Source organism: Engystomops pustulosus, chromosome 1 (assembly GCF_040894005.1).
Source record: "Engystomops pustulosus chromosome 1, aEngPut4.maternal, whole genome shotgun sequence".
Taxonomy (NCBI): domain Eukaryota; kingdom Metazoa; phylum Chordata; class Amphibia; order Anura; family Leptodactylidae; genus Engystomops; species Engystomops pustulosus.
Genome location: NC_092411.1, coordinates 28436904 through 28450859, shown reverse-complemented (window position 1 = coordinate 28450859; position 13956 = coordinate 28436904). Strand labels below are relative to the sequence as shown.

The 13956-nt window shown below is 43.2% G+C and overlaps 2 protein-coding genes across 3 annotated transcripts in view; one reads left to right on the top strand and one right to left on the bottom strand.

The window, feature by feature from the left end:
• Window positions 1–5297, top strand: part of CCDC152 (coiled-coil domain containing 152) — a 42075-nt gene extending 36778 nt beyond the window's left edge. For both annotated transcript variants that reach the window (XM_072114765.1, XM_072114701.1), the window contains exon 9: window positions 5060–5297. In XM_072114765.1, coding sequence (XP_071970866.1) covers window positions 5060–5182 — 123 coding nt within the window. In that variant the 3' untranslated portion in view covers window positions 5183–5297. The remainder of the gene's footprint in view (window positions 1–5059) is intronic.
• Window positions 5298–6487: 1190 nt separating this feature from the next.
• SELENOP (selenoprotein P) lies at window positions 6488–13679 on the bottom strand. The gene is made up of 5 exons (XM_072136666.1): window positions 13560–13679; window positions 10982–11197; window positions 10388–10600; window positions 9399–9516; window positions 6488–8076 (listed from the first exon to the last, which is right to left on the bottom strand). The coding sequence occupies exons 2-5, from the start codon at window positions 11182–11184 to the stop codon at window positions 7756–7758; spliced, it is 855 nt and encodes a 284-aa protein (XP_071992767.1). The 5' UTR covers window positions 11185–11197; window positions 13560–13679; the 3' UTR covers window positions 6488–7755.
• Window positions 13680–13956: the final 277 nt, after the last annotated feature.

The window sequence follows — 13956 nt, the reverse complement described above, 5'->3', positions numbered from 1 at the left end:
AACTGCTGATCTACTGGGATTTTCACGCACAACCATCTCTAGGGTTTACAGAGAATGGTCCGAAAAAGAAAAAACATCCAGTGAGCGGCAGTTCTGTGGGCGGAAATGCCTTGTTGATGCCAGAGGTCAGAGGAGAATGGGCAGACTGGTTCGAGCTGATAGAAAGGCAACAGTGACTCAAATCGCCACCCGTTACAACCAAGGTAGGCAGAAGAGCATCTCTGAACTCACAGTACGTCGAACTTTGAGGCAGATGGGCTACAGCAGCAGAAGACCACACCGGGTGCCACTCCTTTCAGCTAAGAACAGGAAACTGAGAAATTGGACAGTAGAAGATTGGAAAAACGTTGCCTGGTCTGATGAGTCTCGATTTCTGCTGCAACATTCGGATGGTAGGGTCAGAATTTGGCGTCAACAACATGAAAGCATGGATCCATCCTGCCTTGTATCAACGGTTCAGGCTGGTGGTGGTGGTGTCATGGTGTGGGGAATATTTTCTTGGCACTCTTTGGGCCCCTTGGTACCAATTGAGCAAAATCTCTGGGAAATGCTTCCAGCACCTTGTTGAATCTATGCCACGAAGAATTGAGGCAGTTCTGAAGGCAAAAGGGGGTCCAACCCGTTACTAGCATGGTGTACCTAATAAAGTAGCCGGTGAGTGTATATGTCTCATTATACAGCAATAGGGGCACGGAGCGATAGGGTGCCACATGCGTGTTCTGCCGTATCTGGGGAAAAGATAGAACATATGTCCCCGTTTGTACTGCCGTGAAGCATACGTCGCTATGGAGAGGGGAGGAGTCACCCATCCAGACATATGCGTTCATGTGAATGTAGCCTAAGTATAGATAATATCACTGCTGCTCAAGAGGATAATAAACATTGTCCCTGGTTGACAAGAATAAAACGTTAGAGAGGATTTGGGAGCGGGTAGGAGGCTTTTAAGGGTTATAAGAGTTGTTGTCACTGAATAATCCCATTTTTATTTAATGCTCTCCAGGCTGTGAGCACATTTCACCTGAAGCACCATTGAAGTATCAAGAGATGACGGTCATTCTAGAATTCCCTCTTTTATGTGAAATGTCACCCATTTACCCATAGAAAATCTCTCCCAGGGCGGTTTCTAGGTAATTTATTAAACAGGGTGAACCTAAATATGCACCCAACCCCCACCTGGAATTATTACAATATATACATTTCCCTCTAGATTAATAACAATTATGACATAAACAATCCCCCCAGAACCAAACTCCAGTATGTATGATAAAACTACAGAGGGGCTTGGTCTGTATAATAAAACTACAGGGGGAACAGTATGTATTATTTCATCATAGCAAATACACTGTGCCCCCCATAGCTATATTATACATAATGCGCCCCCCTGTATTTATATTAAACATATGGTGCCCCATGTAGTAACATTGTACACAACCTGCCCCCTGTTGTTAAGTTATATGCACTGTGCTCCCTTGTATAATACACATGGGGGCACATTTACTTATCCGGCCCTGTCGCGATCCCCGAGGTTCGTTGTCCGACATGGATGAAGTCCTGCGCGATTCACTAACATTGTAAGCCCGATATCCTGCATGTGTAGCTTCCCCGCTGAGGTCTGCCTGAGTTCACCTTCTTCTTCCCGGTGTGTGAGTGCATTGTCTTGCGACACAATTTGAATTTTAAATCCCGCGCTCAGTCCGAATGAGTCGGGTTGTCCAAAAGCCACGCCCCAGATGTGTCGCATGAAAGTCGGCGCGATTGTGCCAAAATCCGATCGCGTGCGCCAAAAACCCCTGTTAAATGCGGCACAAATCAGAAATAGTCGGGAAACCTGACGGAAATGCGGTCCGCGGTCCCTTAGTAAATGTGCCTGATGGTGTATTATACCAGAAAGATATAGTAGAGAATGGTGGAATAAAGAAAAACTTTTGATGCGTCTGGATCAGCCGCTTTTGAAGAATTGCACCCATGATTGACCTGTGCAAGTTCTGCTCCAATTTTCTAGCTTTTTTCCACATGTTGTGTTATATATACCGTGCCCCTTGTATTATACACATTGGGGAACATTTACTTAGGACCTTGCGCCAGTTTTCTTTCGTGTGTAAAATGCTTGCACATGTATTTTAGAAGTGTCCGCACCACATCTGGCGCACCCTGCACTATACACCGGAAGACTGCACACTGTACTGTTTTTAGTAAATGTGCCCCATGGTCTATTACATATATTGTGCCCACTTGTGTAATACACATGGGCCCACATTTACTAAGAACAGTGCAGTCATTACTATATACAGTAGTTTCCCTGTGTATAGTGCAGAGGGCGCCGGATTCAGAATTTCTGGCGCACGTTATTAATGAATCTGGCACCCCTCGCACTACTCTGACAGAGTGCACCAACTTTTTTTGGTGCACCTTTAACATGGGGAGTGTGACACAATTCTGTTGGACTTTCCCTGTTAAATCTAGCGCACAGTCCGGCTGTGCACTGGAACACCCCCTTAGTGCAGGAAATTTGGGTTGCATGAAGAAAAGTGCAGCTGCGACACAAAATGGTTGTGTGCAACACATATGTTCTGCAGACATGTGCACGTAGTTTGCACTGAAAAGAAAATGCAAAGTCCGTCAGAAAACTGGTGCAAGCACCTTAGTAAATGTGGGCCATGGTGTATTATATACACTGTGCCCCCTTATATAATACAAATGGTGTATTATATACACTGTGGCCCCTTGTATAATACAAATGGTGTATTATATACACTGTGGCCCCTTGTATAATACAAATGGTGTATGATATACATTGGGGCACATTTACTTACCCATCCTGTCGTGATCCCGGCTGTGCGCTGTCCGACAAGGATTCGGAGCTGCCGCGATTCACTAAGATCGTGTGTCCAATTTCCTGCATGTGTCGCTTCCCCCTCTGAGGTCCGCCGGAGTTCACCTTCTTGTTCCTGATGCATGTGAGGGCTGATCTTTCGACAAAATTTCGTTTTTAAATTCCGCGGTTTGTCCAAATCAGTCGGATTACCCGATGTCCACGCCCCCCGATTTATGTTGCATGCAAGCCGGAGCCGGAATCCTATTGCGTGCACCAAAAACCCTGGGCAATTCAGGGCAAAACGGTAAAAAGTCAGGAAACCCGACCGAAATGAACTGTGCCCCTTTCATTGGAGACTTGCACCAATTCACACATCACCTCCCATAGCATAAATACCAAATCTGCCTTTGCGATGGTAACTTCTCATTGGCTGATCGCAGGGAGCGCTGCTCTCAGGCTGATTCTCCCTTGTACATAGAGTCCGTTACCTCAATGTAAGAAGAGGCAGGGGGCAGTCCCATCCTATGTACCTAGCGAGTACTAGTAATGATCCCAGCAGAAGATTGTTGAAGTTGGGGAATGAAGGCCACTGGCGCCCCCTGGTAGCCGGTGCTCCAGGCAGAAGCCTCTTGATGAATAGCGCTGCGAAAATACAGTGGCGGTGCAATCATATGCCAGCGCATGATAAATATGCCCCAATGTCTCTCTCATTCCTGAGGGAGGGGGGAATGAGGTAGCTAAGCCAAGTGAATCAGGAAGCTGAAGGCATGGCTGAGCTGGGAGAGCATGAATATGCACCTCAGCTCCAAGGAAAGAAGAGGATCAGACTCATATAGGGTCATTTGTATAAATGGTGAGTCCATGTTACGAACTCACTGTGGACTCACCATCTATGCAAATGACCCCATATGAGTCTGATCCTCTTCTTTTCTTTGGAGCTATTGTGCATGGCATGGGGAAGAACAATATAGGGATAGTTGTACTGTTTTCAAATGTGTCTTTATATAGTGTGGGTCAGTTTAACTAATAGATTCCCTTTAAGGAAGCAACAAGGGTGTATTTCCTGATGTGCTTAATGTTTGCACACTACTGCATAACTAGGAACATTTTCCATTCAGGTGTCTGTAAAAGTTTCAGTATAATCCCCCAATAACAGAAATGGACCATATATATTTATTAGAAATTTTATGATAAATCTTCTTGAAGCGGTGGAGAAACATTTGACATTTGACATGTCAGATGTCAGAGTGTCCTCAAGGTTGGTTTAGCTCGATATCAGTTCAAGACTTGCAAAATAATGTGTGCACAATGATTTCTTATAGCTCTGGTCTGGTTAATAAGTGATAGGTACTTCATGGCCACTTCTGCAAAAAGTTATCTTTTTCTGCTAGTTTTGTTTCCTGCATGTTTTTCCATGTTTTCCATGTTTTCGTGCACATTTTATCGGATTTCATCATATTCACAAATTGGATTCATATGTGTTTGGTTAACTGTACATGCCAACATCGTAATATTCAGGTATGAGATTAGATTCAGCAGTAAGACATATAGCTACAATAGACCCGTTCCTAAAGGTGATCCTGGGGAAAAATTCCTGAAACAAAAAACTTACCAATTGTACCCAGTGTCTGTAACGTTTTGGTCCTGTCTGGACCTTCTTTAGTGACAAATTGCACTGGGTAGGGAAGGTAAGAGCAGTGGTGAGTACTGCTGTAGCTGTCACTAAGTCAGTCTGTACTCCTAGCTCCATACCTGATTGGTGGTGATTCTGGGGTGAGAACCCCCCCCTCTAATCTGAAATTGATGGGTTGGCTAGAAATGTCAAAATTTTTGCAAAAATCCCTTTTAATAATGACCAGCAGCAACAACATACAAACCTAATAAACGCTGTGTCAGTTATGACGATCACACTGTTACGGACACACTTGAACAGCACGGTGGCTTAGTGGTTAACATTGCAGTCTTGCAGCGCTGGGGACTTGGGTTCAAGTCACAGGGTCAACATCTGCAAAGAGTTTGTATGTTCCCTCTGTGTTTGCATGGGTTGTCCTTGGGTTTCCTCCAAAACATACTGGTAGGATGATTAGATTGTAAGCCCCATTGGGGACAGGGACTGATCTGGCAAGTTCTGTGCAGCGCTGCGTAATCTGTGTGCGCTATATAAATAATGGAGTTATTATGATCCGTGATTGGACTATGCATTTCTATTCATGCCGCATCTCACATCTGTTTATCTTCTTACAGAAATTACAGCATCTGCAAGAAGAAAAGAACAAGGAGATTGAAAGTCTCCGCAACACAATTAAAGATTTAGAGAAGCGGCTGAGCTGCGGATCAGACTCTCGTCTGAAGAGGAAGCGATTCTGAAGATGGTCAAGTACAGGGATAATGTTGTCTTATAGGATTTTTTAAAGTTTCTCTCAGCTTAGGTGACAGGGGATTTGTGCAGAATATCATTAAATTAGACTTTAGTTTCAACCAATGTCTGGATATAGTTTTTTCTCTCATAGAAAAATATGACTAAATAACTTCTCAGGATGTTCTGATGGTCAGGATTCGGCCACTAGGACCACCATGATCAAGATGGTTGTATCCAAAATGAATGGAGCATCAAGTCAAACACAATGGGGCACATATACTAAGGGATTTCCGACACATTTCCTGTCGGACTTTGCACATTGTTTTAGGTGAATGTGGCTTGCACAGGTATCTAAGGAGTGTCTACGCTGGGACTGTGTTGCACAAGTGTTGACCCTTTTGTGCCGCAGCAGCGCAGACTTCCATATGACACAAATCAGTGGGCGTTCTGGCGCTCAGTTGGACCGAGCGCTGTATTTAACATGCAAAGTCTGTTAAATGTTAAAGGTGCACCACAAAAAAGTTGGTGAACTCTGTTGGCCAGTGCAGGGAAGCTACAGATTCAGGATTTATGGCGCACAATCTTAATGAATGTGTCGCACCCAGCATTATACACGGACAGAGCACTTTTAATGACGTTTCCGTCTTTCTAGGTAAATAGTCAATGGAAATAAGTGATCCAGGGGAAGGGGGAGGCAGGCACATATGTGTGAGATGTAGCAGTGCTGACAGTGTAACAGTGTGAAAGTCTGTCAGCCTCTGTCATGCCTCTCTGTAATAGGCATCTAATGGATCTCATGCATCTCTGATCTGTCTCATCTCTCTTTCTATGTGTCAGTGTGATGAATATACACCTGTACCCTGATAATGTAACCACATTGTCACCCCATAGAACTAGATAATAATGTGCCTGCTTAGAGAGGCCTTGCCCACACTCTGGGATTGTGCACTGAGCAGTCTAGGGAGTGATAGCAGCTAAAAGAGTAATAAGACTGTGAGAAACATTGTAAAGTAAGGGGTTAAATTATCATTGTGTTAACATTACTAAGGGATTGAAATGTGAGAATTTTCTTTTGTGGGAAAACCCCCTTAAATCTATTCTGGTAAGAAGTGGAGCTGCACAAACTCTAATGACCTTCGTATATATGCAGATGTGCAGAAGTCTCCTCCACCTATATGTCAGTACAGTGACTGGACCATGCAACACAGGGTTAATGTTTTTTTCATGTTTTATTTTTAAGACTCAGGCTACAGAGTTCCCTTTTTCTCCCGTATGATGAGGATCCCAGGGCCACAAACACAAGGAAACCAAAGTGTATATAATCCTTTATTGTGCTTCTTTTCAGACATCGGACATCTTCTTGTAACATACAACAAAACCTTCTTCATAGTATTGTTATAAAAGTTTGTTCTGGTTCACTAGGAGTTAATTTCCCTATAAACCATCATTAATTTACAACGTCTTCTATCAAAGCCGGGTTCCTCAAATAAAACCTTCTATGATCTAAAACCAGAAGCCTTAGTCTATGAGATGCCATCAAGCCAACACAAATCACATGAATATTTTACTATTGCACACTATTGATAGATTGAGAGTAGGAAGTGTAGCTTATTGGGTGATGTCTGGTTAGAAAGCTGGAGCTTAAAACTTACTAGAGCTTACTAGACTTAGGTTTACTATGGAAAAAAAAAATTGAGACTCAAAAAGTTTGTTTTCTTCCCTGGCTCTACATCCTATCGTGGTTGCGAGCATCCGACGGAAGCCCCTATTTCGTAGTTTATGCTTCAGTCTTCATGGATGCAACCACAATTTAAGGATGTGAAAAAGAGAGGCTAGATACTTGAGCTGCATTCCAGGTTTGATGTTACTTCTTCGGGGATGACCTGCTAAATGCCCAAGGGTTAAACAACAAACCGCACTGCAGTCCATTGTCGGCCTCAGAAGCAGAAAACAGGTCTCCCTTCGTGATTTTAGGAGACAGAAACTCTACAGTAGTGGCCTGCAATATGCCCCCAACTTGGGCACCCTAGAGATCACCAATGCAAAAGGTACCCAGAGATCTAGCAAATTTTGCCAAAATCTGAAGTTCCTGAAGAAAGGATGATCTATAGATTGCCCAGCTCTGTTCTACATTTCTGTTGGTGATGAAATGTCCACTCCTCGGGGGAGGTCTTAAGGACCAGAGATTGGAGATGCACAGCAGGGACATTGAGATGACTTTATTAGCAGCTTACTCATGAATCCTGCACTGTTCCTGTCACTGTCAGTTCCCTGTCTCCTTGGATCACTGTCAGGCAACGCGGTGCTCTGTTGCGGAGGCGAGCTTGGCGTCAGGTTGGCCTGCATTTGCTTTTTGTCATTCAGCTGGTGGCAGACGTCACTGTCAGGATTCTGACACTCTGTCTACCAGGAGCTCTTGTCACCTGCAGGAAGCTGGAAGAAGCTCCTTGCACTGTCAAGTGACTCCATTCCTTGCTGCCTCATGAGACAGCTGTCTGCAGTGTCATCATCAGCTGTTTGAGACCTTTCCTGACTCCTCTTCCCAATCTCAGAGATACTGCTTTCGTCAGCTCTTCAACTTTCAGAGCTTTTTCTCTAGATTCTGGCCCTCTACCTCAGCTGCTCTATCGGGCACATCTACCACCTTTCCCTCTTGACCGGCTCGTTCTGCGACCCTGTCTTGGAGCGTCTGACACCCCTCGGCCTTGTGGTGGCCATGGTGGTGGTGATGGTGGTGCTTTTTGTGAGCATGGACATTTGGCCTGTTAGAATCTTCTGCCACAGCCTCTTTCTCCTGGTGATGTTTGCCAGGATTGCTGGGATGTTGGATTGTCTCCCCTGGCTCTTCGTCCGTCTTTGCCTCTGTTGGAGTCTCTTCTTTCTTGCACACATCACTGGGAATCTAGAAAAATGAACATTATTAATACAGCTAGTAACAAAAGATGCACAATCATGTAGTTATAGGTATGAGTTTATTTTCTAAAGAAGTTATTCGAGGAGTTGTAAGGACCTCGGAGAGACACCCCGTCTTCAAGGACCTTGGAGAAGAACATTGGGGCACATTTATTTACCCGGTCCATTCGCGTTCCAGCGGCGGCTTCTCTGACGAGCGTTCGGGTCTTCCGGCGATTCATGAAGGTCCTGCGTCCCGTTCATCGTCTTCATCGTGGTGCATGTGAGTGTGGCCCGTGCGACCAATTTTTTTTTTTAATGCGGCGGTTTTTCCAAATCCGTCGGGTTACTGTTCGGCCACGCCCCCCGATTTCCGACGCGTGCATGCCGGCGCCAATGCGCCACAATCCGATCGCGTGCGCCAAAATCCCGGGGCAATACAGGGGAAATCGGCGCAAAACGGAAATATTCGGGTAACACGTCGGGGAAACGCGAATCGGGCCCTTAGTAAATGACCCCCATTGTGTACTTTCCATGTCTACCACCATGTGAAGTAGAGGTAGTAGATGCATTTACACACATATAATATATATATCTCACATGATAGATTATTTATTGTTTATGCCTATTCCGATGAAGGGCCAAAACAGATGATAGGCAGGAGGAGCTCTATGATCAAGCAAGATCCATTCAACAAGTAGAAGAATGAAAAAGTTGTCACCCACCAATCCATAAAAAGTTATTCCTTTATTTCATCCATAAAATCCAGCAAAAACAACAGGCAATGAGTCTTTTCACACTAATCTAGTACTTCTTTCTGTCAGCACCGGGATAGCTCATGCCTATAGTGCACGCTCCTGATCTGCTTTTCTCTCCTGTTGTTTTCGCTGGACTTTATGGATGAAGTAAAGAATGGATTGGTGTGGATTGGTTAGTGCCAACTTTTTCTTTCTCTTACTTGTTGAATGAAAAAATATGCCTTTAGCTGTGGCCTAGTGAAGAATCTCTGGAATGGTGGTTGCTGGGAAGTGAAATATTGCTGGCAACCATCACTTCAAGACTCTGGCCAAAGCGGTTTTTTTTTTAGTTCTCACATATGGTTAGAGTTTGACAACAAAGAACCTCCAGTCCTTACTTCCCATTGACAGTGCTTGGATATTATAAGTCTCAATTATCCATGGAAATTTCCACGTTATAATAGAAGAAAAATGCATTAAGGTTGTATCTTCATAGAAAACTTCTGGATGTATATTATATCTTCTGCTTTTTTCCGGCAGTAAAATATGTAAACTTAATAGTTTCCCCCAAAATTAGCAAATTGCATGAAATTACCTCATGTTCACATTCCCCACAAGTGCTGTCACAGTACACCTGCTTTATGGCATCTTCAACATAATGGAATTGCAGGAACGCAAAGGGAAGCCCTATGTGTCTCATCAGTCGTCCACACCTGAAGAAGGAAAAAGAAAAACTTATCTCACCATTTGGGAGAATCCTTACATTTTTTTTCCCCTATGTTTCCCTAAGGGTGGCTGCCATGTAAAATAAGGGGGCACATTTACTTAGGGCTGTGCGCCAGTTTTCTGTCGGATTCTGCACATTCTTTTCTTTGCAAACTCCTTGCACATGTATATAAGAAGTGTCCGCACCACATTTGTGTCGCACAAAAGCGATTTGTGTTGCGGCTGCACTAGTCATCATGTGCCACAAATTTCTGCACTGAAGGGGGCGATCCGGTGCTCAGTCGAAGTGTGCGCCAGATTTATCATGCAATGTCTGACAGAAGTGTGTAGCTCGCCCTATGTGAAAGGTGCACCAAAAAAAAAGTGGTGCACTCTGTTGAGACAGTGAAGGGAGCACCAGATTCATATGTGCGCCAGAAGTCCTGAATCTGACGCCCCCTGCACTATACACAGGCTATTCTATCCTCACTGCAATATCCATGGATATCATTCCATGTTTGGGTAATCAATACTTTTACAACAGCCAATGACCATATATTACTATTCCTAAGATCCTCATAGAGTGTAAGCTCTTGCGAGCAGGACCCTCACTCCTATTGTTCTATATGACTGTAGTATTTTATTTCTATATGTCCCCTATGATATGTAAAGCGCCATGGAATATGATGGCGCTATATAGATGGATAATGGTCACAAAAATCTGCTGTTTAAGAAGTTTCTGTATTGTACCTTTACTGTTTTGGGGCAGCCCACACTGAGGACATGACAATCCTGACATCCCAGCACAGGTAACTAAGATGATGTACACACCAAGGGAAGGGGTCACTATAGAGAGAGACATTGTACAGATGGACCCACCTATCGTAAATGAAAAAATCATTTTTTCTCCCGTTCAGCAGAGTCCAGACGTCCGCCTGGCCCTCATCTTGTTGATAAACGGGAATGTTCTCAGGGACCAGTCTCTTCAGGTCATGGTATTTGGCTCTGGAATCTTCCCCTTGGTGATTGACCACAATGAAGGACACGTTCATGTAGCTTTCATTCTCCAGTTTCACCTGCAGGTCTTCCAAACTGAAACAGAGAGAGATATAAATTTCTGATGAGACTCCTCTGGTGGAAAGGTGCCTGTGGGATACTTTATTCATGGAAAGTATGCTGTGAAATCCGGTTTTGTAAACTATGGGGGGGAAGTGGCATAACTTGAAGCTGATGGGCCCCAGTGCAAAGTTTGTGCCAGGCCCCCGACTATAATGTATAGATTATAGTAATAGTCTTCTCATATGGGAAAGTGACACCATAAGGGCCCCCAAAGCCTCTTGGGCCCGGTTGCGACCGCACCCTCTGCGCCCCCTCAAGTTAGGCCCTTGATGGGTGGATTTATCATACATCGGTGCACCCGGCTATTGTGCACTGCCAGACCCAGCACTGCCCACACCAGAAGCAATGTCTCACCTGGAAGCCTGCATGTGGCACAAGTATCAGCTTGCTGAGAGGAGCGCCACAACGGTGACTGATCCATCTGCATCCAGCATAGGACTCTGGGCGCCAATCTTCCAGTCTGGCGGCTTCTTGCACAGTGCATGGTGACCCTGGCTCTCTGCCCCTCCCCAAGGGAGAAGACAGAGAGCCAGGGCAAGAGCAAAGCCCTTCCACATGGTTGGGCTTTACCTGCAATAATAATAAACGTTTCATGGTTAATATAAACAAATTTTTTTACATGACTTTTTCCCTATGGAAAAAAAATATATTGTAAAGTCCCTCTGTTATTCCTTCTGGAAACACCTTTTCTGCAACTTTTCAACTTTTCGTTTGTATTCACACGTTCAGTCATGTAAAATCAGTACAAACAATGCAAAATGTGTAGGGATAAACATTAGCGTGTTAAATGGTATAAACCACCGTACAATGAGATCATTGAACATTTCCAGGAGGAATAACAGAGGGGCAGCTCAGCACAGATTTCTAGTCAGGCACCTCCTGGTTCTGTATCATTATACAACTAAGAAGCACAGATTTATTTGATTAACCTGACAGAAAGACGTTTTAAGAACTTCTATTTACCTAAAATATTAGGATTTTACGGGCCAACGCCCATTCATGTAGAACACAGGGTACTGTTTACCCAGGTAAATCTATTCTATTGTTCTAAGCCAAGTAACATGACGCCCTGTTCTTTCTGCATGAGCTATTATCACATGACTTTACTGCCAGATCCAAACCCGATATACACATAATTTCAAGCTCCGCAATACTAATTTCTTTGGCCCAGTCTAAGCTCCCGGCTATAGAAAGTGTAATAACATAAGATTACCATACATGGTGATGTAACCCTGCCCCTAGTCTAGGTGATAATAACTTCTAGTTAAAGATGTATAATTAGAGTATTACCAGCTATTAGCAAAGGCTGCGAAAGTATGAAAACTAATGTATATACGGGTAGCATACAGCCCCATTCATTTCAATGGGCGATAAAGCCATTTAAATATATAGAGCATGTCCTATTTTCTCATGTATTTCCATTTTGTATGCCCCATAGAAGTCTATCGTAACGTATAAGATACGGGTTGTATACGTACTGCATATGGCTGTGCACTGTATACAGCCGTTTACATGTACAGTATCCAGAACCAGTGGGAGGTGCATTCTGTCATCCAGCCAATAGTGAGCCATCTATCATCTACCAGCCCACCGTATTTTATATGGATATGGTGATATATGTGCACATATAGATGAAAATCGTCATGTATATACAAATTCATACAAGATGGAAATACAGGACTGGAGAGATCTCACGTTCGTGTAATGCACAGTCACCTCCGTATGTTAAAAATACAAAATATGAGTGTGAACCTATAGTAGAAGACGTCACAGCCAGAGGCATAAATTGAAGCTGCTGAGCCCCAGTGCAGAATCTGTAACTATCATGCACGGTATTATTTATAATATCGGTGAAGGTACAACATATGGGAACGCTACATCTCCTAGAATTGGGTATGACCACACCCTTTGCACCCTCAAATGATGGCCCTGGTCACCCAGCTTTCCATAGACTAAGAGAGACATGTGAATCTGAATGGTAAGGGAGTATGGATATATAACTATGTACTATATTAAAAAAAAAATAGGACGAGGACCTTCTATAATAATAAGTTCATATCATATTTCTGCTACACAGTTAAAAGTAGGTCTCCGGTTTATGAAACTGTGTGCCTATAACAGCAAATACCTGCCCATCTTATTGTTAGATCTTTATACGTTATATGATATACATTATTCTAGTAATTGAAACGTTTTTATATTGAACTAAAATATCTGACTTCTACTGCAAAAGTTTCATCACTATACATGCCTCCCTATAGAATAGGGCCATAGAGTGTGTAAACAATACCGCTATACACGAGAACGCATGGTAATCTTATGCCATTGGATAGAGGTAGCTTATACAGAGTATATATGAGAGGCTATATATAGAATATTTATATAAGAGGCTATATATAGAGAGAGGTAGCTTATACAGACTATATATGAGAGGCTATATATAGAATATTTATATAAGAGGCTATATATAGAGAGAGGAAGCTTATATAGAATATATATTAGAGAGAGAGATTATATAGAATATATAGGAGGCTTTACATATAGAGGTAGCTTATATATATAATATTTCTATAAATATATATACACACTTGCCCCTCTGTGTATTTTTAGCAATAACATCCTTGTAGCATATGGAATTTGCACAATATCACCCGCAGCAGTCGAGGCGTTGTACAACTCTACATATGTAGCAGGGCTGAATTCGCTGTATGCAGAGTTGAGTTTGCCATATAGATAGGGCAGAGTTAGTTAGAATGAAAAGATGCAGCAGAGAAGATTTGGGTGTTTGACACATGTCACCCTGTGCCTGACTACACAGCTGCAAAAAGTTACAAAAACAATATTAAATCAGTTTTAGAGGGAAGCAGCATAGCAGAGAGGAGCCTTGTACACAGATTACATGGAATACACAATATGGAATATAATATCTTACTCTGCCCTTGGTCCTCTGCACTGATCTGCAGAACTCTACTGCAAACCCTATATATACAGAGGTTGTTTATCAGCCTGCACAAAGGATCAAGAGTCCACGACTGCTTAAAGGGGAGGATCCAGGAAAAAGAAATGACTTAAAAGTACAAAAGAAGGATACAAAGTAACCCCCAGACACCTACACCCTACTGAGACCTTAACCCATGTTACAAGAGGGCAACTAAAACACATACCTCTTCTATAGGGGATCCAAACATGAAGTAGCGTATATGACTCCCCCCTGTAGAACAATGGTATGCTCCATCCTGGGTAAGGAGCTGTGACCTTACATTCTTGTTGTGTCCAAGATTTTGAGGAAGAAGAGACTGAGAACTGCAGAGTTTGCTATTAGTTTTTAG